The sequence below is a fragment of the Dasypus novemcinctus genome, chromosome 20, assembly GCF_030445035.2.
Source record: "Dasypus novemcinctus isolate mDasNov1 chromosome 20, mDasNov1.1.hap2, whole genome shotgun sequence".
In the NCBI taxonomy this organism is placed as follows: domain Eukaryota; kingdom Metazoa; phylum Chordata; class Mammalia; order Cingulata; family Dasypodidae; genus Dasypus; species Dasypus novemcinctus.
The window spans coordinates 20,481,971-20,509,166 of NC_080692.1; the positions used below are offsets into that span (position 1 = coordinate 20,481,971).

The 27,196-nt window shown below is 53.9% G+C and overlaps 1 protein-coding gene across 10 annotated transcripts; it reads left to right on the plus strand.

The window, feature by feature from the left end:
• Nucleotides 1-392: 392 nt before the first annotated feature.
• On the plus strand, nucleotides 393-27,196 carry SLC6A12 (solute carrier family 6 member 12). 10 transcript variants are annotated; one of them, XM_058282563.2, is made up of 17 exons: nucleotides 393-1,391; nucleotides 1,501-1,705; nucleotides 3,165-3,249; nucleotides 5,131-5,404; nucleotides 8,919-9,053; nucleotides 11,582-11,722; nucleotides 12,545-12,632; nucleotides 13,740-13,872; nucleotides 15,085-15,219; nucleotides 17,174-17,277; nucleotides 17,707-17,831; nucleotides 18,162-18,274; nucleotides 18,609-18,746; nucleotides 19,595-19,697; nucleotides 23,920-24,020; nucleotides 24,482-24,652; nucleotides 26,043-27,196. In XM_058282563.2, the coding sequence occupies exons 4-17, from the start codon at nucleotides 5,191-5,193 to the stop codon at nucleotides 26,184-26,186; spliced, it is 1,845 nt and encodes a 614-aa protein (XP_058138546.1). In that variant the 5' UTR covers nucleotides 393-1,391; nucleotides 1,501-1,705; nucleotides 3,165-3,249; nucleotides 5,131-5,190; the 3' UTR covers nucleotides 26,187-27,196. The 10 variants fall into 10 exon arrangements, with proteins under 10 accessions (XP_058138546.1, XP_058138556.1, XP_058138555.1 ...); XM_058282564.2 differs by having other exon boundaries at nucleotides 872-1,391; nucleotides 3,131-3,249; XM_058282566.2 differs by having other exon boundaries at nucleotides 1,099-1,323.

A 27,196-nucleotide genomic window follows, 5' to 3' on the forward strand; every position in this document is an offset into this window, starting at 1 on the left:
GCACCTTCAGAGTCAGGACCGAGGCACTGGCTGTTCTGAATGAATGGCCGCAGGGCAGTCTGTGCCCCGTCCCAGGAGGGCGTGCGCGGGCACATGCTGGCGCCCTGGCTCTGGGGAAGCTTGCGGGCACGTGGCCCAGGGCACACACACACAACAAATACCACTTCACTGCTGAGAGCAGGAAGGCTTTGACACTGCAGTCCTAGCTGTGTGCCTGAGTGCCCAGGGGGCCCGAGCCGGCCCTGCCGCCTGCCGTCGCCCCCCTGGGCAGCCCCTGCTTCCGACGGAACACAACAAACACCCACAACTCCCCCGATGTCTTTCACCCTCACAGCAACCTCTCTGTATCTAACGTTCACAGATTGGGAAACTGAGACTCACGTTCACAGATTGGGAAACTGAGACTCAGCTCCTTGCCTAGCTCTCACAGCTGGTGAATGACAGGAGGGTTCAAACACGGGGCTGTCTGGCTGCAAACCTGTGTCCTTTCTAGATTATGCTTCTTGAGATATGCTCCTGGTGCCTTCTATAGGAAAATCCCAAGGAAAAAGGTAGCAGTTGCGACGGACCCAGCGCCTTGCCTTGAAGCCACAGGCAGGTACTTGATGGAAAACTCCAAAGCATGATTCACCCGCCCCCCTCCCCTTGCCCTCGCCGGGGTGCCCAGCTCCCCCTCCCCGAGGCACTCACATTCCACCCTGGGCCTCGGTGGGTCTTGTCCTGCTGCTCTGGTGAGAGAGGTCTGAACCTCAGGGGGCATGGCACTGGGCAGGGGCAGGGGGAGAAGGGGAAGAGGGACAGTGGGAGAGGAGGGGAGGGGGGTTGGGACGGGAGTCTCTGAGCCACTTCCCCAGCTCAAGGGAGCAGCTCAGCCCCTGGATGGAGGGTGGGGGTCGTCTTGGGACAGTGCCCACTGGAAAGGCACCAGTCCAGAGGGAAGGGGCCACAGTGGGAGTGGGATGGGGGTGGGGAGAACTGGGGACTGAGGACTTGGCTTCCTGAGGCTGAGGCTGGATGTTGTAATCCTGGTTCACAAACTTTGGCCTCAGTCCCTCCTGTGGCTTTTGATATTTCTCTGCCCCTTCACTTTCCAATACTCTCTCTCTTGCACACACGCGCGCACGCACACACACACGTTGTGTTCTGTCTGGGAATCCCAGGACGACTGGGATGGGATTCTGAGCTGGGAGGAGCAGGAGGAGGAGAGCCAGGTCCCAGCTCTCTTGGCATTCTCCGAAGCGCCTTCCCTGGGGCTGGCCCGGGGACCCGCCGCATGGCGCTGCGCTGCTCGCGGTGGCCGGGACTCGGACTCTCGGGGTTGAGGTGAGCAGGAAGTGGAGGGGCTGATCTGTCTTCGCTGTCCCTGAGAGCTTCCCCGAGGGGCTGGAGAGGTAAGATCTGGGAGGCCAGAATTTGTAGAAATGTGGGTGTCCGCGGTGGGAAGCAGGGGTGTGCAATAAAGGGAGGCCGGAGAAAAATCCTGATGTGTGGCACTCCTAGGACAAGGCGTGTCACCCCAGCTCCCCACTGCCATCCACACCATCTGCGTTGTTGAAATCAACCCGTGTAACCAAAACGTCTATCGAGGAGGAGCTGGCCCCAGAGAGTGGGTGGCGGGCGCTCACCCGACTGAGAGGGAGAAGGAAGGGAGAGTGGACAGGAGAAATCTCGGGGCATTCCTGGAGGCTCAGGATCTATATCACAGGTGAGGGGTCTCCTGCTGGGAGCTGGTGTCCCCCAGAAGGAGGAAGCTGGCCTGGCCCTGGGCTGACAGGGAGGCATGGGCTTGCCTGGGACCGGGGTGGGGGCAGGTCAAAGAAGCGGCTAAGGGAAGGTATGGGCAGCTACCGGCCGAGCCGGGCAGCCCACGGGGTGTAAAGGACTCTGGACCGGAGCCGGGTTTTGGTGCCATGCACACAGGTATGTGTGTGCAAAGGGACGTGACGGGGGCTGGCACCAGCGTGTGTGTGGGAATGGGAGTTGGTATGTGGGTGTGGGCCGAGGCAGGGACCAGGGCTGCCTGAGTCAGGACGTCCTGTGTCAGTCCTCGGCCGGGCTGGGGAGTCCCAGGGCACTAAGCTGGGGCGGCAGCCACACAGGGGGGCAGCATTTCTGTTTCCGCCCTGGCCCGTCCTCCCGTCTACACGGCCAGTTCCTGAAAGCAGAGTTGACTCTGCCGGCTCTGCGAGATTTCCTCAACGGGCGGCACTGAGCCCGGTGAGGGCACTGGTGTCCGTGCTTCTGGAGGGCACGGAGGTATGGCGGGGTCCATCCTGTGCCCCCCATACCCTGCCCCACTTAGCAAAGCAGAATGGCAGCCCGAGGAGGTGATGCCAGGGGCTAGAGGGGTGACAGAGGACCCTTGGGCAGAGGGAAACCTTCAGCAGTCATCTTGACTGTAAACAAGACTGTTGTTAAACTCTACCTAGCAAAGGGGTGAGGGGTAGAGGGGCACAGTGGGGGTGGGTTGAGGGTGGAGAGCGCTGAGTTTGGGCTTTGAAAAGTCACCCAAAAAGGAGAGCTCTACACAGCTTGTTTTCAGGTCTAATGTCGTCTAGGACGTTTCTTTCCTGAGTCTAACTTAAATCTCTCTTGCTGCAATTTAAGCCTGTTTTTCCCTTGGCTTTCTATGGCTCTGGGCCAGCTTTCTGTTTTCACTTGCTCTTGCTTTCATTCTGCCATTCCGGTTTTTCATTCTTACCAATAAATTATGCTCCTCCTAGCTACCCCCCCCCCCCTTTTTTTTTAATGGTCATGTTAGTGTCAGTTCATCTGCTCGAGTTCTCTTTCCTCTCCTGCACCATACCTGACACAATCCAATTCCTTGGCCCCAACTGGGTTTTGTCCTCACCCTCCTCTGATCCTCCTCCCTGAGCCTCTCTCCCTGCCTCTTCCTTTTACTTCTTTCCCCCAGCAAGTCTCCCCTCCTCCCACTGCTGAGAACAGCTTAGCCCTGAAATCGGTGCCTCTGGGCTGGGAGCAGTAGGCTTGCATCCTGACCGCCCCACCCCCCTCCTTTTGGGGACTTTTAAGTTTGGTGCTTGCCCTGAGCTCAGCTACCCTATGGCTTAGCAAGCAAATGTAGTAATCTCTCTTTGTATTTTAAGGATCTCATTTTCTTCTCCCCCAGATTGCTGTTGAGTGGGGATCATTCTCTCTTCCAGGGAGCCTTAAAGCCCAGAGAGGACACAGGACTTGCCGAAAGTCACACAGCAAGTTAGAGACTCAGCTCCACCACTTACTGTCTTGGTAAGTTTATTCAAATAATTCGAAAATAATTTTGCTGGGCACCTACTAAGTGCCAGGTGTTCCTTAATCTCTCTAAGCATCATCTTCTCCTTTATAAAGTGGAGATAAGAGTTACTTACTGCATTATTATAAAGATGAAATCGAATAACATATGTAAAGATTCGTATGTTTTTTAGCACAGTGCTTACTCAAATGTTAACTTTTATTATTATTGTTATGATGGCCAGATCTGGACTAGAACTTGGGTTTCCTGTCAGGTGCTGATTTCTTTGATGATGGATCGGGGGCTGTTGCTCAGGTCCGGCCATCCCAGTTCTGTAACAAGGTCGCATTTGGCCTTGAGCTCCCCTCTTCTCTCCGCCTGAAGCCCTTGTTCTCAAGCCCTCACGGGGTCTGCTGGCTTCCTCCAGACCCCGGGCTCCCTTCCCTCTCCTTCCCCCTTCTGGCGGAGACCGGAGGCCTTTGACCCCTCCTGGACGCCTCTGTGCTCATCTTGCCTCCTGGGCTGGGCCACCGTGGAAGTCCCTGTGTAGGTCCCAGGATGCAGATTTCACCCTGACCCGCTTTCCTGTTCCTGGGATAACCTGCACCCTCCAAGTCACCTTCAAAAATTTCCATCACCTCAGATGGCTCCTGCCCACGCCTTTCTAACTGGCTTGGGCTTGGGCTGTTGCCTGGGCTCAAAGGACCAACAAATAAACATGGACTCTTCCTTCATCAAAAGAATCCCTTGTGCTGCTGTACGCGCCAGAGGAGCAGGGAGTGCTCGGGAACCTCTGGTCACTTTGATTCACCCAGCGCCCCTTGGAGGTGCTTCCCGTGGCCCTCTGGGGCACCTCCTCCCGGCAGCTCAAGGGAAATAAAGGCAGAGGTGGCCTCAGGGGGCATTGTCTGCGTGTGGGGGAGAGAAGGGAAGGCAGACCACACGAGCAGTGCAGCAGCAGGGCTGTCGTTTCTCTCCTGGCAGGTGAACGTTGGACAGTGGGGCTCTGCTCCTGGAAGGCATGAAGGCATGGGGAGTAAAGCTGAGGGAGACCCGTGTGATTTTCCTGGCAGCCCGGGAGCCTTGGGTGCTGGAGGAAGGGAGGCAGTTGGGATGGGCAGTGACCTGCCATGATGGGCAGCTGCTGCTGGCCCCCGCCTGGTGTGGGGATGACGAGCCCTTCCGTGGGACTCAGTCTGGTGACCCCTTCTGCCGCCGGGTCCTTCCTCCTGGACTCGGGGCCGAGGGAGAAAGAAACGGGTTCCCTGGAACGCCTGCACTTGGCCCTGCCACCCCTCCCAGGCTTCAGTGGCCTTGCTCAGAGGCTCCACCTTCTCCTTCCCCCCCAATCAGATGCCCAGAGCTATCTGGCCCCCGTGTTTACCCTGGGGAAATCAATTGTCCTGGCACAGGGAGGAAGACACAACCGGTCAGGGGAGGGCCGGGCAGTCACACAGGTGCAAGGCTGCGAATGCTCTTTGACCCTCTGTCATCCTTGGCAGCCTTTGATCCCATCTGACCTGGAGGCCGGAGGCTGGGCTGGGGCTGCTCACCAGGACACTGAGAGCTGGAGCAGGAGGGCCTGCTGGGGACCCTGGCTGGAAAGTGGAAAAGGACTTCAAAGAAAAGGCCCCAAGGCAGGGTTTTAATCCCAGTTCTGCCCCTGAATGGCCATGGGCAAATCGCTTTATCTGCCAGGTCCTCGATTTTCCCAACAGCAAGATGGGGAGATTCAGACTTGCTCCCTATTTGCTCTCAGGGTCATGAGGGTAAAGCATAACGTTGGGTGTAAAGCTCCTTGAGGATCTGGGAAGAAAAGTAGCATTCCAACAGCGAAGATTCTGGTAGAGACAGCGAAGATTCTGGGGCTTTGCAGCTCGTTCCTTCCCCTCTGCCAGGCTTTGCCTCTCACGCCATCCTGCCCCCCGCCCCGGCTCTGTGGCCTCCCACCCGTGGCTATGGATGGAAAAGTGGCAGTCCCAGAGGACGGGCACCCTGTGGTCTCCTGGGTCCCTGAAGAGGGAGAGAAGTCGGACCAGGAAGGCAAGGAGCAGGTGGAGGAGCGGGGCCAGTGGACCAACAAGATGGAGTTTGTGCTCTCGGTGGCTGGGGAGATCATCGGGCTAGGCAACGTCTGGAGGTTTCCCTATCTCTGCTACAAAAATGGAGGTGGTGAGTTCACTCTGAGGTAGGCGTGACGGGGGGAGCGTGCCCGGGCAGGGTGGTAAAAGGAGGGAGGGCTGGAGTGGAGCAAGAGGACTTGAGTTTGAGTTCCACCGCCACCACTGGCCTCAGTTTCCCCCCTCTGTGAAATGGGGATGATGCCTCACAGGGCGGCGGTGGAGGTTAAATGAAGCATATGGGCAGGTCCAAGGAACGTGCGTCTTTAATGGGCTCCTTCATTAAACGACATTAACGAGGCCAGTGGTTAGGATTCATTCACTCGTTTACGCATTCGAAAGACAACCTATTCTGTGTCACATTCTAGTGGAGGGAGACATGGATTACGGGCAAATGAATATGTCAGATGGCAGTGAGTGGAGTGAAAAGAAGTGAAGCAGGGAAGAGGAGGGGGTGGGGAGAGAGGGGTTTGAAATGCGAAGCTGGGAGACTAAGAGAGGTGTCACTGAGAAAGTGACATTTGGGCAAAGGCCTGAGGGAGGCAAAAGAGCAAGTGGTGTGCCAGGATATCCAGGGAAAAGCTATTCCACACTGAGGACAGCAAGTGCAAAGGCTCTGGGGTGAAAGTGCGGAAGAGCCAGGAGGGAGGTGTGGCGGGGGTGGAATGAGGACTGAGGGCGCAGTGGGGGGTGGGGGGGACGGCGGATGCGGGGGGGGGGGGGGGGGGGCGGGGTGGAATAAGGGACCACCGCCCCGCCAGGCTCAGGGCTCAGAGGCTGTGGCGCTGAGTGAGATGGGGAGCCACTGAAGGATTTGATGAGAGAAAGGCTATTATTTTTTTAAATTTAAGGAAACAATTTTATTGGTTTTCAGCACAGGTAATACATATTAGCAGGATCCTGGTTGGTGGGGGAGCTAGGCTCATTTTTTTTGAGTGTACAATTCCATGTTTGCTAGTATATTCACAAAGTTGTACAGCCATCACCACAAACAATTTTAGACCATTTTCATCACCTCACAAAGAAACCTGTATCCTTAGCAGTCACTCCCGGTTTCCCCTCCCCTCAGCCCCTGCCAATCACTAATTTACTTTCAGTTTCTCTAGACTTGCCTTTTCTGGACGTTTCAGATAAATGGAATCATAAATATGTAATATTTTGTGACCGGCCAGACTCAGTTATACCTTCGGAAAGGCTCTTTATTCTTCTTGTGGAAATGTTATACGTTTATTGTAAATCTTAGAAGCATTCCGGAAAGGTGAAAAGAAGAAACATTCCCATCTAGGGATAACCATTGTTTAAAAAAATTCTGCTAGACACTTTATATTTAATGTGACAAATATTTACTGAGCATCTACTATGTATTCTGCTGGATGTTTTTAAGCTGATAGCTATTACTATAAGCTGATTGAACTGATGATTCTAGAGAGACGGAAGTGGGTTTCTTGGGTAGGTTAGGGCCATGGAGATGAAACTGGGAGTAGGAGAAGCGTCAGAGATTAGGAGAAGCAGGAAGAAGTGGTAGAAGTGGTGAGTTATTCTTTGTCCCAGGCCACAGTTTTAGGGACATACAGAACGTTAAAGCTAGAGCTAAGGATGATCAGGCCCAAACCCCATTTAACGCAGGAGGACGTGGAGGCTCAATTCTGCGCCTAGGGCCACAGAGCTGGGTAGTGGCAGGCAGGTCCTGGAGCCCAGTTCTCCAGCTACCGCGTCACTGCAGGAACCTCATGTGCAGGGGTCCTGATCCAGGCTTGCCAGTCTCCAGGGGCCTAGGAAGGCAGTGAGGAAGGCCCAGAATAACTGTTTCATTATTTCAAACCACCTAGTAATGGGCTTACGAGGGAACATGATTTCACAGGCTAACCCAAATGTCCATTTTTGCTTTAGGTTAGAACTGTGCGAGCCCATTGTGGTAATAGGGTTGATCTCATGCAGACCATAAGCCCTGATTGGCAGTTAAATAGGATTTTTATTAATACATGCAGAGAAATGAATTATTAGTTAATAAACACGGTTCTGAAGAGAAACATCTTTCCAAAAAAGGGGGGAAAATTATAGGAGTCTTCAGTGATGAAAAAAGAGGGGAACCACTAAACTAGATCACCCTTAAGAAATGATTTACCCCAAAAGAAAATTCTATGAAATTGGAGAAAGGGGTGATGGTCAGTGATTTGGGCAGAAGCACTTGGCAAGATAATAAGTGGTAATTTAGAGTGGGGGTGGGGATTTAAACGGGTCTCGAGCCCCAGGGCACCCTGTGAGACATCATCAGGCCCTTGTACCTGCCAAGAAAACTGTGGGACAGGATAACTCTCGAACCAAGGACTCCGACAAGCTGCCCTGAGGAGAGGGCCCTTGCAGCCTTAGCGGGCGGGTCAGTTAGTGCAAGGACAGTGGGTGCCCCTGTGTGCTCCCAAAATAACCCCCACAAGGCTCAGGCCTGGCACTGCCCTGTCAGGCGGATGCACCTGCTCATACCCAGCTCCAAGCCCGAAGTCCATAGTCCAAGGGCAGAACTGAAGCCACCCCCTTCATCGGAGGCTAAGACAGACAGCCGGTGGGAAGGGCCCCCACGGGCCGGCCGCCCCCATAGACTTCCTGTAAGGTGCCCTGGAGGGAGTCCAGCCATGGCGCCTTTTCTGGGTGCTGCCCCTTGGTCTAGCCCCTGCGACCATCCGAGCCACTTAGACCCAAGGCAGTGGTGTTACCCAGGTATTACCCAGGCAGCAAAGGCAAAGACAGGGTTTAAAAAGGACTTCAGGTTCATATGTAGTTGAAAAATGGTTATCAAATAATGCATAACAGGTTCTCATTTTCGTCAAAAAATACATATTTGCGTGTGAGTCTAAATAACTTTGGAAATACATACCATGCTTTTTCTCTTCTTTCCCTTTGTGCTCTCTATTTTTCCTATAAGATAACATGGATTACCTGAGAGGCGTTATAATGTAGAGCACTTAACAGATGGCTTCTGTTGTCAGAGACCTTGATTTTGGAGGTTAAATTGTCCCAAAGCCTGAATTTTTTATAACTTTAAACTGCCCTCAGTTTTCTCATCTGTAAAATGGGATAATAATAGTACCTGCTGGGAGCCCAATTCAGAATAGAGCCTGGTGGAGGGGAAAAAATCCTCTGCAAATATTAGAGGGAAAATGATTTCTCCAACGTGTTTTTGTTTGTTTTTCTCTGAAATGTACCAAACACGGTAATTTAATAAGTGTATCAAATTATACATAGCACATGTTTTGGTTCCAAAAATAATAAATCGACTAGATTTGTAAAGCACACCAAGAAAGTAAATAGTGCATATTTTAAGATCTCCACCTAAATGTGCATCGATTTCCCTTCAAAGGGCCTTCCCATCCTGCCCCGGGTACAGAACCAGAAATGTTCCACCTGTACCTGCCTGACCCCCCTGACTGGCCCGGGCCTGGGGAGATGTGAGGAGGGAGCCCGGGGAGGGCAGGTGGAGGAGAGGGCAGGTCTCAGGAGAGGCGCAGGGCTGGGAGCGGAGGCTGAGGAGGGGTGGGGGTGGCTCAGCCCCTGCCTCCACCCTCCCGCAGGAGCCTTCTTCATACCCTACTTCATCTTCTTCTTCACCTGCGGCATCCCGGTCTTCTTCTTGGAGGTGGCGCTGGGCCAGTACACCAGCCAAGGAAGCGTCACAGCTTGGAGGAAGATCTGCCCCCTCTTCCAGGGTGAGTGCTGTCCCTCCCCGGGGGGCGCGCATCTGCCAACACCCCTGTATCGTCCTTCCCCGCCTGCCTCTTGGCTGTGCGGGCAAACAAGGACACATCATCAGAGCGCAGCCAGGCTGCAGGGGGCAAAGCTGGCCAGCCTTGGGGAGGGGGCACTCTTTAAGGAAAACAAGTCCAAACTACAAATACAACATGAGCCGCAGAGCCTTGGCTCGCTGCACGCGAGGAGCCTGGAAGCTTAATCTTGACCAGCTTCACGGAAAATCTGTTTCCGAGCATATGGCCCCAGACGGGCCTCCCAAGTATACAATAAAGGTAGTGACGCTGCCGGTAGATGGTGCCTAACATCTGGTGAGCCCTACTATGTGCCGGGGCCAATGCTAAACACTTGATGGGCGCTCCCTCATCCAATCCTCCAATGGCTCTGTTAACCTCACTTCGTAGAGGAGGGAAGTGAGATCATTCCGTAAGGAGCTCCGAAGCTGAAGGTCAAGGCTCTCCCCTCTTGACTGCATTAAGGCTTCTGCCCTTTCTCTACGGATTTGTCAGCCCCCTCCTCCCGTGAGCAGCTTGGGGTGACCTTCCCCCCCTCTCTTGTTTCCTGGGCCAAACCCCCGGGGCCAGTGGGAAACCTGAGGGATTCCTTACATTTTTGAAATGGAAAGAGAACTCTTCCCCTCGGCCCAGTCCTTGAAGGGAGCCCCAGACAGGGGCCCAAACTGAGAGGGTGCCATCCAGGTGGGCAAGGCGGGAGACACAGGCTAGGCTGGGGCAGATGCCGGGAGCCCTGGGGCTCAGCTGACCTGGTGGGGACATGTATGGGAGCCCTGCAGGGGGAGCCAGGAGGGGATGGGGCAGGGTTCCGGGTCCTGTCGGAGTGTTGGGCCTCGGCCGGAGCACAGTGTCCCGTGTCCTGCCCAGGACACCAGCAGCAGTGGAATGTCCAGCCGGCGGGCCCCATCCCCAGGTCCCAGCAAGCTTGTGGGTCATGCACTGGCCTCCCTGGATCTGTTGGGGTGCCCTGGGACCGGGGTGAGCAAACTAACAGGCATTCCATGGGGGTGGGAGGTGGGCGGCTGCCCTTTCCCCATTTTCCCAGGTGAGGAGATCCCCAAGGCCTGGCATCGCTGGGAAAGGCTCGCTCAGGCACAAGCCCCCATGTCGGTGGGGGTCCCGGCCGCTTAACCCTGTTCTCTCCCTGCATAACCATCTGCACCCCCCCCACCTCCCCCCCAACATCCCCCCCACCTCCCCCCCAGGCACAGAAGAAACCCACCCGCTCTCAGCTACCCCCACCTCGTTTGGTCAGGCCGAGCACAGCTGGCTTGTTCGCGTGTCCTTGGGGGGGCGGGTTGGGGGGGCGGTGTTCTGTGCACTCTAAATATCCTGCCTGCTCCCAGGGCCCCCCGCAGCCCCCAGCGGCCCCCTCCTGCCCGGGCCCCGCCCAGGGCCGATCCCGGCCGCCACTCCCGCCTCGTGCCCTGACGCCCCGCAGAGATTCCCTGCCCCCCCCTCCCGCCCCCAACAGCCCTGTCGCCCCCAGCGAGGGGCCTGCAAACAGCCAGCGCAGGCCTGCCCTGCCGCCGAGTTGTGAGGCGCCCCCAGGCTGCGGGGTGTCCCCCCCCCAGTCCTTCCTTCCTAGTCACTGAGCGCCGAGCCCCGCCCAGCGCCGCCCACGGGGGAGGGGGGCTCTGCTTCCCTCCCTGCCGCCCCAGCCCCCTCCCACGCACTCAGGGTAAACCCGGGAGGGGGCGCCCCGGACCCTATCGTCTAGCTGCCACTTACTTTCCTTTAGAAGTAACTGGGGAAGATTCCCCCTTTGAACAACCTTATAGGTGGGGGAGAGGGAGGACTGGCCTCAGGTGCCCCTTCCCCCAAAACGTCCCTGCGGGGGTGACAGAGCACCCAGCCGACCCCGGGGCTTCCCGATCAGCGCTAAGGTGGAAGCACGAGTTCACCCCTCCTTCCACACCCCCGCTCCTGCTCCCCGGGCTCTCCAGGCTGTCGCAGGCTCCAGCGGCCCTGGAGCAGGACCTCGTCTTCCTTCCTCGCTGCTTTCCTCTTGGTTTGGCTTTCCTCCAGAGACTGATTCCTACCAGTTTCCCCCAACTTACTCCTTTATTCTTCTTGCTGCTTTCTTCCTTTTACAATCAATACCTAACTGTATTAAAAACAACAACAACAACTAGAAAATGTAAGGAGGCAAAGAAAAAAAAGACACAGAGGAGGCAACTGAGACCCAGTCACCCAGGGGAACGTGTTAACTTTTTGGTGGAAGTTCTTCCAGAATTTTTCTTGTGGAAAAATATATACACAAACATATATTCTAAAAATGGAATAACGCACACAAGGGTGTTCTGTAACTTGTTTTTCCCACTTAGAAACACGCTGTCGGTGGCTTCCTGTGCCAATAAGTAAAACCCCGTGGTTCTCTCTGTGTAGCACCAAGTACCCCTCCAGGTACAAGGGGCAGTTCTGTGTGACCTTTTTGGCAAACACTGATCCCTTGGTTTCCCTCTCCCCTGAAGGCATCGGTCTGGCGTCTGTGGTCATCGAGTCCTATCTGAACGTCTACTACATCATCATCCTCGCCTGGGCCCTCTTCTACCTGTTCAGCTCCTTCACCTCCGAGCTCCCCTGGACAACCTGTACCAATTCCTGGAACACAGGTAGCCATCGTTTCAGGCCTGTGGGATGGGGCCTCTCCCTAGGACCAGGCCCCTGGTAACTGGCGATCGGCTGCATGGCACAACTTGCCCCAGAGCCTGGCAAGGTGTTGCCCGGGGAGGGGAAGGGGCGCTCTGCGGGCCGGCCCTGCAGTGGGGCCTTTGGCCAGCCACCAGGAGATGAATGGGAGAAGCCAGGGAGACTGAATGTGGGTACAATGGCAAGGGGTTCTCCTCGCCCCACACATTCATTCAGCAACTGTTTATTAAGCACCTACTATATGCCAAGTGCTGTGCCAGATGCTGGAGGTCTGAGAGAGAGCAAGAGCCACACCGGCCCTGCCCTCACTGAGTTCACAATTTGGTAGAAACAGAAAAACGGACAAAGCAATGAGCAATTGTGACGGGCGAAAGAAAGAGAGGGCAGTTCGCTGGAACAGTGGGAGCTCTTTGGTCCGTGGCATGGAGAGCCAGGGATGACAGGGCAGGGAAGTTGGGAGGCGGCCACCTTAGAGCTGTCCATGGGGGGCAGGTTGGCTCTGAAGTCTCAGTTGCGTCACGGTTTGCAGGGCTGGTCTGAGGAGTGGGTGGGAACAAGAGCAGCGGAGGCCACGGGGGAGGAGGAGCTGGTCCCATGGACCTCTGGCCCCCTGGAAAGTGGGGGCCCCAAAGGAAACTCCGGGGGCCACTGTGGCCATTTTGGCATTTGGACATAGGAATTTGGGGGACTGCTGGGCCGCAAGGCCAGAGGTCATGGAGGAAGAGAGCTGAGGGCATCCCTCCCCATCTGGCCCCCCGCCTGCTCACCCTCCCTTGCCTCCACAGAGCACTGCAGGGACTTTCTGAACCACTCAGGGGCCAGCACAGTGCCCCCCACCGAGAACGTCTCCTCACCCGTCATGGAATTCTGGGAGTAGGTGCTGGGTCTGTGGGTGCATGCCCCCAAACAGAGGGCTGTCTGGGCCCTGGGACTTGGCTTGCAAGTTGAAGACTCTCTCTGTGTGCTTTCCAGCTCTTACCCCCACCCCAGCCACCCCTGAGGGTCGAGGGACGCGCGCATCTCTCCCCACATTTGCCCACGTCTTCCCTCACCCAGAGCCCACGTGTCCACCTGGTCTCCCACATTTCTCCATCCATGTCCACGTGTCCATCCTCACACCCGCACGCCCACCCCACCCCCGTCCACCGACGCTCACCCACCACACCTGTCCAGCGGGGTGCTGCACATCGTCCGGACCAGCTCCGAGAGCCCCTTGTGCTTGTCTCTTCCCAACCCCATGGGGAGCTTGAAATTGGACAAGGGGGGAGAAGTTATAGCACAGCAGAGGGCAGGCCCGACACTCACACTTCACCCCTGCCCCCGATGCCCACCTGCGCCTTCACAGCCATCCACGCCCACACACGTGCACGCGGGTTCTCACACCAGCCTCCCTAGACCTTCACACCCACCTGAAAGTCACCCACACCCACCGCCACTCACACGTGTGCCTGCACCCTCGCCTCCACATCTACCCACCCACACCCCGTGAGCATCCTTGGATGCCCTGCAGTGCCCTCGCTGCACACGTGCCCTCCTTCCGCGCTCTGGCTTACACACCCATACGCTCCCATCGTTCCCACGTACAATTTTAGATAACAACCAAATTCAGCCCCTCCATGTGCTTGCTCATCCACCTGCACATGTAAAATTCCACTCTCCACACAGCCATTCATCTATTCTCCCCCATTCTCATTCTCCCTCTTTCTCTACCTCTCTGTACACCAGAGAGAACTGGGTGGGTTAGAGAGACATGGGCGCCCGTGGGAGTGTGGTGACTTGGTCTTCTCCCAGCCAAGCCACTCAGAGCATGGGTGGGGAATGCAGGGGTTGGGGGGCACAGGGGAGGTGAGCAAGAGTGAGGAGGGACATCCCTGCACTGGGAGCTCCGTGGGGTCAGCTCTGGGAATCAGGAGACCTGGTGACAGAGGTCATTGTCTCCTTTAGCCTCCCACCCAGGTCTTTATTTTTCCATCCCATCAGGAGGAGGGTTCTGGGCATCACCTCGGGCATCCATGACCTGGGCGCCCTGCGCTGGGAGCTGGCCCTGTGCCTCCTGCTCGCCTGGGTCGTCTGCTACTTCTGCATCTGGAAGGGGGTCAAGTCCACGGGCAAGGTGAGGCGCTCTGGCTCCTGGTAAGCGCTTTTGGCCCCCACCGCTCACGGCGACACTTGCAGGGCTCCCTCTGGAGAAATGAAAGAAACAGTGGTTTCAAAAAGACGCAGGTGAGAGCAGGGGGTGTGGTAGGAAGGTAGAGTTGAGCTCAACACAGGGTAGGGCTTTCTTTTTTAATATGACTTGTAAAAACTGTTTGAGTCATACACAGAGCAAAATGAGAAACAGAAAGTCACACTTTCCACTGTCAGAGCCATTCATTATGCAAGTCACCAGCGTGGTGGCGGGCTGACTCCGTTAGACCCTGTTAGCTGCTTGCTCTGTTGCCTTCTAGTTTCTTTTACATGTGCGTAGGTGTATCTATATCTGTTATTATATGCGCATATTACCCAGTTACGGTCAAATACTCATTGAACTCGCTTTTCGTATTTGACAAATATCAAGATATTTGGCACGTGAACTAGCAGACAGAACTGTCTTTGATGTGATGCCTTTCCTGTCATTGAAAGGCTTCGAGCCAAGGATAGCTCGCTGTGGGGCGTTCATTCAGATTCAAACATGGTTTCTAGAGAATCTGAGACTGATGATTCGTGCATCTTAAAGCCGGGGTTGGACAGGGTGCTGCTTAGAACAACACCAACAACAATAATCGTGATGCTAAAAATAATAGAATACGAATAATAGCAACAGACAGTGCTGCGCCCCCGGGTCAGGAGCTGAGCTTGGTCAAGGACAGAGTGGGGACGCTTAGCGTAGCTCCAGAATGCCGGGACGCCGGAGTTTGCCAGAGCACCCAACATTCAGCCTGGAAAAGAACAGGCTAAAGATCACTGAGCAGAGCTGGTCGCCTCTGGGGGAGCCCCCCCTCACCAGGGAGTGTGGGGAGAACAGCCAGAATAAGGGGGAGACCAGATGCTGGAGTTTAAAATAGTCTTGGAAATGTTATGGGCTGGCAATTTGTATCACCCCCGCCCCCCCAACTGATGCTTACCCCACACTTGGCTCCACTGGGGAGTGTAGACGCCCTGGGATGTGTAAAGGTAGGTGGGGCAAGTTTGCCATGCCCACCCCCTCTCCACGTCCCTAAGATGGTGGAACCTGTGAGCTGCGCGTGACCCCTGCTCCCTGGGTAGGGGACAGGAGACTGCCCGCCACCTCCCACTGCTCTCTCCACCAGGAGTGACCTTGGCTGCTTGCCCACCCCACCCCCAGGTTGTTTATTTCACAGCCACCTTCCCCTACCTCATGCTGATCATCCTGCTGGTGCGCGGCGTCACGCTGCCTGGAGCCTACGAGGGCATCATCTATTACCTGAAGCCAGATTTGCTCCGCCTCAAGGACCCCCAGGTAGGAGCCCTGCTGGCACTGCTTCCCCGCGTGCCACGCTCCCCTCACCCCAAAACCAGGCCCGTCCTTTTGAAAGGCTGTTACTGCTCTTCCCTTGGTTTAAAAACTATAAAAACTCATGGGGGAAAAGTAGGTAACAGAGAAGAAATGATGAAAAAGGAACTAAAAATCCCTTGTAATCCCACCGCTCTTATAATCTGTTAGCAGTTCAGTGTATTTCCTTCCAGGCTCTTCTCCCTGGGTTATGTGTGTGTGTGAGAGAGAGAGAGAGAGAGGGAGGGAGAAAGAGATATGAGATAATTACATATAGGGAGGAATACAGTTTTATATCCATTTTTTTCCACTTAAATTATATCGTAAGCATTTTCTATGTTATTAAATCCACTTGTAAATCTCTGTTTTTTTTAATTTTATCCCCACCCCCCTTGTGGCTTTTTGCGTGCTGTCTGCCCTCTGTGTCCATTTGCTGTGTGTTCTTCTGTGTCTGTATTTATTTATTTTATTTCTCCCCTTGCTCCACCTGCGGCTTCCTGGCTGTCTACTCTCTGTGTCCACTCTCTGCACGCGCTTCTGTGTTTTTTTTGTTCTTGCTTGTCTCCCTGTTTTTGTTGTTGTTGCGTCACCTTGCTGAGTTGGCTCTCTGCGGCGCCTGCAAGCTGGGCGGCTCCCCGCCGTGTGCAGGTGAGCCTGCCTTCACAAGGAGGCCCCGGGACGTGAACCCAGGGCCTCCCATATGGTAGACGGGAGCCCAACTGGTTGAGCCACAGCCGCTGCCCTGTAAATCTCATCTTTAACAATTACATAATATCTCCTCCATCTGTCCATCATTCATTCATTCAACAGAAATGTACTGAGGAACCAGTAAGTGCTAGGTGCTGTTCTACTACCGGAGATAGGGCAGTGGGCAAAACAGACACCATCCCTGCCATTCAGGCTCACACCTGGTGAATAAGTCATCACTTAACTCGTCTCCTGCTCTGGGATATTTAGGTGGTGAATGTTTTTTTCACTGTTGTCGTCTCAGCCTATTGGACGCTTCATGTATAAATCTTTGACCATGTCTCTCATTGTTTCCTGACGGGAGTTAGAAGTGGGATACTCAGTCAAAGAGTATGTACATTTCAAGGATTTTGATCTGTCTTAGCTTTAGAGAAATGTACATTTTCACCACCTACAGAGTACAGGGTGTCCTCCTCCTTCTGCAGGATCCTTGCTAGATTTGACTATAGTTTACTTTAATTTTGATAATTTGATGGGCCACATTAATATCATTTTGTTGTGTTAGTTTTATTTTTTTGAGTACTGGTGAGGTTGGACATTTTCCTATGCATTTATTGTCCATTTGTATTTCCTCATCTGGGTCTTATCTGATTGTATTCTTTCTTTTTTTTACTTTATTTCTATCCCCTTCCCCCCAACCCCCTCCCCAAGTTGTTGGCTTTCTGTGTCCATTCTCTGTGTGTTCTGCTGTGACCCCTTCTATCCTTATCAGCGGCACTGGGAATCTGGGTTTCTTTTTGTTGCATCATCTTGTTGTGTCAGCTCTCCTTGTGGGCGGTGCCATTCCTGGGCAGGCTGCACCTTTTCTGTATGGAGCAGCTCTCCTTACGGGGCGCACTCCTTGCATGTGGGGCTCCCCTACGCAGGGGACACCCCTGCGTGGCAGGGCACTCCTTGCGCGCATCAGCACTGCGCATAGGCCAGCTCCACACGGGTCAAGGAGGCCCGGGGTTTGAACCGTGGACCTCCCATGTGGTAGGCAGATGCTCTATCCATTGGACCAAATCTGCTTCCCTGCCTGGGAGGGGACCATTTTCTAGAGGGGAGGACCACGTGGTCATGGAGAATTGGGGTAGAGGTGTGAGGCCCTCAGGGAGCCCTGTCGGCTGGTGGGCCTGGGTCTCTGGTCACCCCTTCCCTGGGAATCCAGGCTTCTCCTTGGGGTCTCCTGTAGGTGTGGATGGACGCAGGCACCCAGATCTTCTTCTCCTTTGCCATCTGCCAGGGGTGCCTGACGGCTCTGGGCAGCTACAACAAGTACCACAACAACTGCTACAGGTGAGGCCAGCAGGCTGGGGGCCACTCTGACTCTCTGATCTAAGGAAGCGGGAGTGCTGGTGGGCTCCAGGAGCAAGACCCACTGCCCCCGGGCCTAGGCCTGCCGGGTTTATTATCAGGGGGTCGTGAGGTGCATCAGACGGACGTTCTGGGTTGGTTTCCCAGACTGAACTTTCTCCGTCCCTTTCCCCCTTTCTTTACCCGCCTACGTTCTGATGCCTGATCTTTGTCTTTTTCTTTCATTGTCTCTTTCCCCTTCTCTCTTCCATTTCTCTGCTCCCTGTGCATCTCCTTTTACCTTCCTCCCCTCTCTCCCCTTCACCTTCTCATTGTCTTTTGGCCTCTACTGCCGTGGTTGATTTCCTCCTTTCTTCCTCTTTTCTCTCCTCTGCCCTGTCCTGGACCCCCTGCCCACATCCGGCCCTGCAGGGACTGCGTCGCCCTCTGTTTCCTGAACAGTGCCACCAGCTTCGTGGCCGGGTTTGTCGTCTTCTCCATCCTGGGCTTCATGTCCCAAGAGCAGGGCGTGCCCATTTCCGAGGTGGCCGAGTCAGGTAGGTGTCGGGGCCAGGGAGGGTCAGAAGGACCCGAGCCCTCCCCAGAGGGGCAGCGTCCCAGAAGCCGGGTTGTGTGGATCCGTTAGCATCCGGGGCAGTGCCAGAAGCAGAGGCTCCGTGAACACGGGAAGGAGGGGAGGGAGGAGGGAGAGAGGGACAGCGGGGGGCGGATGAATAGCTGAGCAACTAGCATGTGCCCCGGCGAATCACGGGTGGGATCGCCCTGCCCTCTAGAAGCACCCTCATCACACCGGTGCTTGGGGAGGGGGCTCCCCTTGAGGGCAGTGAGTGTCCCGAAGCCCACCCGGTTGTCCTGTGTGCTGGCAGGTCCTGGCCTGGCCTTCATCGCCTTCCCCAAGGCTGTGACGATGATGCCCTTATCCCAGCTCTGGTCCTGCCTTTTCTTCATTATGCTCATATTTCTAGGTCTGGACAGCCAGGTATGTCACCCGGCCCCGCCTTCCCGGGTCACCCTCTGCATTTAGAAATGCCCCCCCCCCTATCCAGGGCTGCTCCTGGGGGTCAGCTGGGTGACCTCAGGTTTCGAGACCCTCTTCTGTGACGGGGCCCCTGCGTTGCTCCCCCAGCCTTGACGTTTCCCGCACGTGCTCCCTCCCGGAGGGTCCTCCCGCCCCACCTCGGCCACACCTGGCCCCCCAGCCCCCCACTTCTGCCCTTCGTGCCCCACCCTGCACACCCGCCTGCCGGTGGGGACGGGGGCCAGGGCCAGGCTGCCGTCGAGCCGCCCTCACCCAAGCCCCTCCCGCCCCACAGTTCGTCTGTGTGGAGTGCCTGGTGACGGCCTCCGTGGACATGTTCCCCAGGGAGCTCCGGAAGAGCGGGCGGCGCGAGCTCCTCATTCTGGCCATCGCTGTCGTGTGCTACCTGATAGGGCTCTTCCTGGTCACCGAGGTGAGTGGGGCCGGGCGGCTCGCAGGGGGAGAGAACGGGGGACTCGCCTGGCTGGCCCCGCCCTGACCCCGCCACTGCTGACCCCTCGCAGAGCCCAGGTGTCCTCATCTACTGAAAGGGGGTGCTGACGCTGGCCTTGCCTCCGTCCTGGAGAGCTTAGGGACAGCACAGTGGAATATACCTGTCTCTTTCAGTTGTAAGTAACAGAAACCACATGCAAGCTGGCTTAAGCAGAAAGGGGGAATTTTTGGGGTCGGGTAACTGGAAAGGCTAGAGAGAGTTTGGTTTCAGTCATGGTTGGAACCAGTTGCTCTAACGACAGTCAGGAACGCTCCCCACCATCTTCTGGCTCCCCTTTCCTCTGGTAACTTCACTTTTAGGCAGGTGTTCCTCCTGGACGAAAAAGGCTGCTGCAGCTCCAGGCTTAGCATCTATCATCTAATCTACCCCAGAGGAAAGAGAGGGAAGGCCCTTTTCCTGAGAGTGCCAGCAAGCTTCCAGGCCAGGACTCTGGTTCAGCCTGGAGCAGGGAGAGAGGGACACCCCAATCTAGAAGGAGCACACTTAGAGTGAATGGATTCACCCAAACGAGGAGGTGGTGTCAATTTCCAGAAGATGTGGGAGGTGGGCCAGCCAAGACAGTATATGTCTACCACAGCCCTCTACTTTCCTTGCAGATGCCAGAGATTGTTGAATGAGGGAACTGAGGCCAGGGGCAAGCAGAGCATGACCTCACCTGGGCTGGGTGGCACAGCACCCCCGTGGGTGATTTGCCCTTCATTGAGGGTCAGAGAGAGCCCCCTGCCCCCGACCCCACCCAGGCCTCAGCTCCCCTCCCTCTCCCCCAGGGCGGGATGTATATCTTCCAGTTGTTTGATTATTACGCGTCCAGTGGCCTGTGCCTGCTCTTCCTGGCAATGTTTGAAGTGATCTGCATCAGCTGGGTGTATGGTGAGTGGGCTGGGGCACGGGTGAGGAGGGGGCAGGAGAAGAGCCCTTGATGCCCAGGTTAAGAGCCAGGATGCTGCAGTTCTGTGGCTTCCACCTGCCTTTGTACCGCTGTTCTGGTTCTTGTTACTGGGAAGTTTATCCCTCGCTGGGAACGCTGGCATCTCTTGTTCCGACAGGGGGAGTGCAGTGTGATCATGAAAGCTGGGGTAATGACGAGGCTGATTTCCTTGAATAGTGAGAGTAAGCATGATAAGTGACAACATACAGTCTTCTTGATACAGAAGATGCCAGAGACCCTTCACCAATGGGACGGATCCCAGTCAGAAAGGGCTTTGGGGTCATTTAGTCTAATCACCCACAAATCCCTGGCTTTCAGTTTGCTTAAGGTTGCCAATGCAATATATCAGAAATGGGTTGGCTTTTATAATAGGAATTTATTTGGACAAAAACTTACAGTTCTGAGGCTGTGAAAACTGTCCAACTCCAGGCATCTGCAGAAATGCTGTCTTGCCAAAGGTCGGCTGCTGGATGCTAGACCCTTGACACGTGACATGGTGAAGTGGTGGCTTGGCCACGCTCTCTCTGCTTCCCCTCCAGGCTCACTTTCTCCCTGAGCTCTGCTGTGGGCACAACGGCTGGTCTCTCCCCTCTCTTCAGCTTCACCCCTCCAGGCTCTCTCTCAGCCTCTCAGGGTTTCTCTGTCTTTCTGCAGCTGTAGGGGATCCTATAGGCCTCTCTCTCATGACAGGGTGAAATGACAGCTCTTTCTCTCTGGCTCTGTTTATGGAAGACTCCAGTAAAAGGATTAAGACCCACCCTAGGTCCTGCAATCTAACCAAAGGCCCTTAACTGAAGTGATCTAATCAAAGGTCCCTTAACTGAGCAATCTAATCAAAAGGTCCCTTAACTGAAGTGATCTAATCAAAAGGTCCCTTAACTGAATCTGACCAAAGGGTCCCACATAAAATAGGTTTACCTGCACAGGAATGGGTTAGATTAAGAACATGCTTTTCTGGGGTCCACAAAATACTCAAACCAGGACTTATTGCATCTCCTTTTCTTTAGCTAATTTATCACCCAGACTTTTAATACCTTCAATGACAGGAAGTCATTCCTGTGTTCTGAGATAGGTGTTTCCATTGTGGCTGTTGTGCATTTTCCTCCCTTCCTCCCTCCCTTCCTTCCTTTCTTTCTTGTTCTAAATTTTTTTCTGGTAGCGTATATAACATAAACTTTCCCATTTTATCCATTTTTAAGTACAGCTTAAAAAAAACTCAGTGAAATTAATTATACTTGCAATGTTGTGCTACATCACCTCCATCCATTAATAAAACTTTTTCATCACCCCAAACAACTCTGCACCCATTAAGCAATAGGTGCCCCTCAGCCCTGGTAACCTCTAATCTACTTTCCATCTCTGTGAGTCACTTTATTCCAGATATTTCATATGAAGCGGACTCATACACTATTTCCTTTTGTGTCTGGCTTAATTCACTCCGCATAATATTTTCAGGGTTCATTCATGTTGTAGCATGTGTCAGAACTTTATTCTTTTATATTTGAATAATATTCTTTTATATTTGAATAATAATATTCCACATTTTGTTTATCCATTTATCTGTTGATGGGCACTTGGGTTGTGTCCACCTTTTGACTATTATGAATAATGCTGCTATGAACTTTGGTGTACAAGAATCTGTTCAAGTCCCTGCTTTCAATTATTTTGAGTATTTAGCCAGGTCATATGGTAATTCTCTGTTTACTCTTCCGAATATCTGCCAGGCTTTTCCATGGTGGTTGCACCATATTAAATTCCCACTAGCAGTGAATGAGGGTTCCAATGTCTCCACATCCTCGCCCACACTTATTACCCATCTTTTAAATTATATCCATCTTAGTGGGTGTGAAGCATTTCTTTCTTAGACTGAGAAAAATTCTGCTTCCATTAACTTCCACCATCAGACCAGCAGCTTTGGTTCTTTCAGTGCTGAGATAATGAACCAGTGGTGCTGGAGGCCAAGCTAGGCCTGGTAACAGTAGGTGGAAGGAGCCTTTTTAAAAGTCATTTATTTTTTAAATATATATATTTTTAATTTATTTTAAAAGATTTATTTATTTATTTCTCTCCCCTCCCCTCTCCCCCACCCCGGTTGTCTGCTCTCTGTGTCTATTTGCTGCATCTTCTTTGCCTGCTTCTGTTGTTGTCAGCAGCACGGGAATCTGTGTTTCTTTTTGTTGCGTCATCTTGTTGTGTCAGCTCTCCGTGTGTGCGGTGCCATTCCTGGGCAGGCTGCACTTTCTTTCGTGCTGGGCGGCTCTCCTTACAGGGCACACTCCTGGCGCGTGGGGCTCCCCTATGTGGGGGACACCCCTGCGTGGCACGACACTCCTTGCGTGCATCAGCACTGCGCATGGGCCAGCTCCACACGGGTCAAGGAGACCCAGGGTTTGAACCGCAGACCTCCCATGTAGTAGACGGACGCCCTAACCACTGGGCCAAGTCCGCTGCCTATATTTTTAATTTATTTTTAAAAGATACTTAGATTATACAAAATGTTACATAAAAATATATAAGGCATTCCCATATGCCCCACTCGCCACACCTCCCACTTTTTTCCACATTAACAAGTTCTTTTGTTAGTGTGGTAAATTCATTGCAATTGATGAACACATTTGGAGCACTGCCACTAAGCATGGATTATAGTTTACATTGTAGTTTACACTCTCTCCCACTCCATTCTGTAGGTTATGACAAGATCTATAATGGCCTGTATCTGTCATTGAAATGTCATTCAGGGCCATTCCAAGTCCTGAAAACGCTCCCATATCACACTTCTTTGTCCCTCTCCCTGACTTCAGCACCTCCAGTGACCACTGCCTGCACATCAATGATATAATTTCTTCCATTTCTAGAATCACAATAAGTCTATAGTAGAACGCCAGTGAGTCTACGCTAGTCCGTATTTTATTTCCCAAACCTGAGGATTCTGGGATGCTGATGGCCACTGGAAGGGGCCTTTATTTATTGAGCCTCTACTATGCACCAAGCCCTGTGCTGCTTGTGTCCCCCACTGTCTCACACTCTGCACAATGGCCCTTTATGGGGAGGGCGGGGGAGTGAGTTCAGGGAGGTTAGGTCCCCTGCCTAAGCTCACACAGCAGTAAGTGGATGAGTGTCGTTGTACCCCAGGTCCATCTTGCTGCACATCACCAGGTTGGGGAGCGTGGTGCCAGTGTCACAAGGACCCGGTGGAGAGGATAAGCAGGTGACACATACTAGGGCCTCAGGGTTTTAATTTTGTTACCCTAAGCCTTCCTATTTGGTATCCTTTCCTCTCCTTGGAGGGATCTCCTACATTCTAACCTCAAGCATCTGATGTCTTCCTGCTTTCCCCCTTATTTTCAGAACTTGTTTTCAGAGAAGAGCTCATAAAACTCTATCACAGTGAGGAGTAAATGGCTGATTAGCCTCAATGCTGCACCCACCCAGCTACATCTGGGTTTCAACTGGGGTTAAATTTAGAAGGCAGAGCAGTGACTCTTTAGGGATAGGATTTCATGCCTCAGTGACCGGTGGGAAGCCGTTGGTGGTGGTGGGAGCTGTGTTGGGGGAGCTGTGGAAGGATCTTTACCCATCAGTGGCTCTTTCCTTCTGAGAAGACTGGTTCCATGTGGGACTATGGCATGTGTGGAAACCTAAGGGCCTGAAACATGACAACACAACAAAACATGGAACAACCCAGCAGCGTTTTCACAGACATGGGTCAGCCCTCTTACCCGGCTGTATCGGGAGCTCCTAGGTGGTTCTCCCAGAGTCTAGAACGTAGGTCCTTTGTTCTCTTCCTTTCTGTTTCGACTTGAAATCCAATTCATGTTTGCCGCACAGATGAACAGCAAGCCTCTGGGGAGCCCTGGAGCCCTGTGTTCGGCTCATGTCACTCCTCTGTGGCTAGGATAGTCGGGTCTTTGTCCTTAGACAGGGGCGCGAGAGGCCGTGCTCAGTGACTTTCTCCAGGGCTCATGGCCTGCTGGAGGCAGCCGCTGCTCCCTCCCCACCCCCTGCCCTGTGGCTGGGGTGTGAGGGACCCCCCTCATTCACTATGCCCACAGTGTCCCTTCCCAGAGCTGGGGGTACGGGTGGGGAGGAAGAGCGCAGAGCCAGGTGAGCCCTCCCGAATACCCACCACGCCGTTCTCGCTCTCCCCCCCCCACGCCTGGCCAGGGGCGGACCGCTTCTATGACAACATTGAGGACATGATTGGCTACCGGCCCTGGCCCCTGGTGAAGATCTCCTGGCTCTTCCTGACGCCTGGACTTTGCCTGGTAGGTGCCCACCCACCTCCCCCTTCACCCCTGCTTCTGGGGGAGGTGAGAAGAAGGATGCCCGGTTGTGGGCTCCCGCCCTGCCGGCCCAGTCGCCCTCGGCAAGCTGGCATCTTTCCTTTTATGCGTTTGTTCTCCTTGCTCGTCTCCTCTGCTTGTTTTTACCATCATCATCTTTCTAGCGCCTGCTCCTTCCGATTCTCATAGCAGCTCGCCCCAGCTGCCTCGTTTCCCAATCACTGGTCCCCCTCTGTCTGTCTGCTTTGAGCCCTCCATCTCCCCGCCCTTCCTTTTCATCTCCTCGTAGCTCAGTCCTTGGCAGGGTGGTGCCGTGGCCCAGCGATTTGCAAGGGCTTTTATCGTCCGCTTTACAGCTGTCCATGGTGTGTTTCACTTGCGCTGTCACTGGACATCCGAGCAGTTGAGGAGCGAGTTTAACGGCTGCGCCTTCCTCTTCCCAGGCCACTTTCCTCTTCTCCCTGACCAAGTACACGCCTCTCAAGTACAACAACATCTATGTGTACCCTCCGTGGGGATACTCCATTGGATGGTTCCTGGCTCTTTCTTCCATGGTCTGTGTCCCACTCTTCATCATCATCACCCTTCTGAAGACCCAGGGTTCCTTCAAGAAGGTCAGTGGCTGGGGAAGTGACCCGCTGGGAGGGACGGGACTCAGAGAGGACACCAGAGCCGGGGCCCAGGGAGCAAACACACACCCTCCGTGCGGGCAGCCCCTTTGATCTCAGGGAGTCGTAAAAGAGAAGGGTCTTTAGAGACCAGTTCAATGGCTTTATTTTCAGAGACATTCAAAGTCCTAGAGTTCCAGGCTTTCCAGACTAGAAGGGAGCCAGCAGATCATCTGGGCAGGCTCATCACAGGGAGACTGTCAAGGGCTCAGGGGAAACGGAAATCACAGATCAGAACATGAAAGTACCCGGATACAGAAGGTCTGTAGAGCAGATTCCTTGCTCTTGGGAAGCTGATAACCTCATACCTGTTTACTTCACACAGATGTTCCAGCTTCCTTTCTTATCTTAACCCTGGGTGGGGAGCCACTCGACAATGGCTCCCTATTTAGAGGTGGGGACTCGCCTTCCCGGTAAGAGCTGTAGCCAGATCTGTACTTGTAGAAATTTGTTTAGCTACAAGTTCCAGAAAATCCAGCTTGCAATAGTTTAAGCAAAGAGGCTTTTCCCCCTCATATATCAAGAAGGCCATAGAAAGAGACAGCTGGCAGTCAGCAGGGACCAGACTCTCCCTCTGTGTCTACTCTTCCACCTTGAACGTGGTGACTTTTCATCCTCATGCTTAGGACCTCATGATCATGAGATGGCTGCCGTGACTGCAGTCATCACACCTGCATTCAGGGCAAGAAGAAGTCTGTCCTTTGTTATAAAAAGCTTTCCCAAGAGCCCCTAGCGAATCCTGCTTGCCTCTCACTGCCTGGGGAGACTGGGAAAGTGACCTTTAGCCTTTTCTGCCTCTGCGGTGGAGAGGAGCAAGGGAAGGGAGTTGAGAAAGGATGTTGTATTGGCTTACAGACAATGTCTGCTACATCCCCATTCAAACATAGCAGTAACAGCAGTAACAGTAGTGCTATTAATACTAAGAAAAATAATAGATACTTATTGAACACGTGGTAATAATAATAAAAAGAAAAACAAAAATAGACATTCGTTGAGCACTTACCCTGTATTGGGCACTGTGCTAAGTTTTTGATTTGAACTAAGTAATTTGATCCTTACGACAACTCTACGAAGTAAGTACTGTAAGATGAGGAAACTGAGGCACAGAGGGGATTAAATGAGTTGCCCAAGATCATACAGGCAGAGCCAGGGCTAAACCCATGCAGTCACATTCTTCTCTCTTCTCCAAATACCGGTTCCTTCTCACTCATCCATTCCTACTGCTGTCGAGGTGCCCCACGTCCCTGCTCCGTGCCAGGCCCTGGGAGGCGGACGTGAGGAAGCAGCCCTGCCTGTCTTACCGCCAGCTCCCCTCCTTTGCCTCTTCTCTCCGCAGCGCCTGCAGCAGCTCATCGCCCCCGACCCCGGCCTGCCGCAGCCCAAGCAGCCTCTGTGCCTGGATGGCGGTGCCGGCCAGGCCCCTGGGCCCTCCCCAGCCAAGAAGGGTCTCCTAGCCAGGGAGAAGGAGACCCACTTGTAGGATGCGGCTGGAGGCTGGGTGGCTGCTGAGCCAGGAATCTACAGTGTCTGCCTTCGCCCCCACCACAGTCCTGCTGAGAACTTCTGGGGTGCCCGTGGGCACCCGCAGCCAGGAGCCAGACTCCCCTTCTCCTCTCCTTGGCTGGAGCAGCTTCTCCTGGTGGCTAAAGGTGCTGCTGCCGGACTATGAACGCTGGGAGGCGATTCCCTGTTGGATCACGCTGTCTTATTTATAAAGGAGGATGGTCTTTCAGCGTCCACCATCTGATCCTAACACGTTATACTGTGAGGGCACTCCCACGATGATTCCCACTAGTGCTTAGTATACTTGTGCCTTGGGAGGTTGCTCTAATTGGAATACACACCTAGGTCTGATTTGCAAGTCCCCATGGAACATACCACATTGGCTCTGAGCTCCCCTTAGAGTAAGCCAGGGCTGGTGATGGATTGCCCTTCACTTGGACTTCTGAAGATTCCTGCGGAGGGAGCCAGAGAAACAGCCTGGAAGCAAGCCTTCACATACCAGCATCCCTTAGAGTTGTTTTGGCGGCAGCATCTCAAACCAGCCCCAGCTCCAGCCCTAGTTGCACACTCTTCTTCTTGTGGTATTGCCACCAACTTATGGAGCATTGAGATAGAAGGGACTTAGAGATGGTCCCTGGATTTTACATACACGTGGCATGTGTGCCTTTACTCTCCATTCCTGTGCCCAAGGCAGACATCACTAATTGATCACAGATTCTTTCCCAGCTCACAGTCTCTCCAAACACAGTGCTCCAGGCAGCTGCATTTGCCATTCCTGCATTCACCCCTCATTTCATGGAAATGAATGAAACTGAGGACGAGTTCAGGAAACTGAGGGCGAGAAAGACAAAGTGACCTTTTCAAGTTCATTCTGCTTCTTGGGGCCAGAGATAAACTGGGAGACAAGGAGCGATGGTCTCCTTACTCCCAGGCCAGCGTTCTTCCCATCACCCTCCTGCCTTAGTTAATGAGCACGTATGGACCATC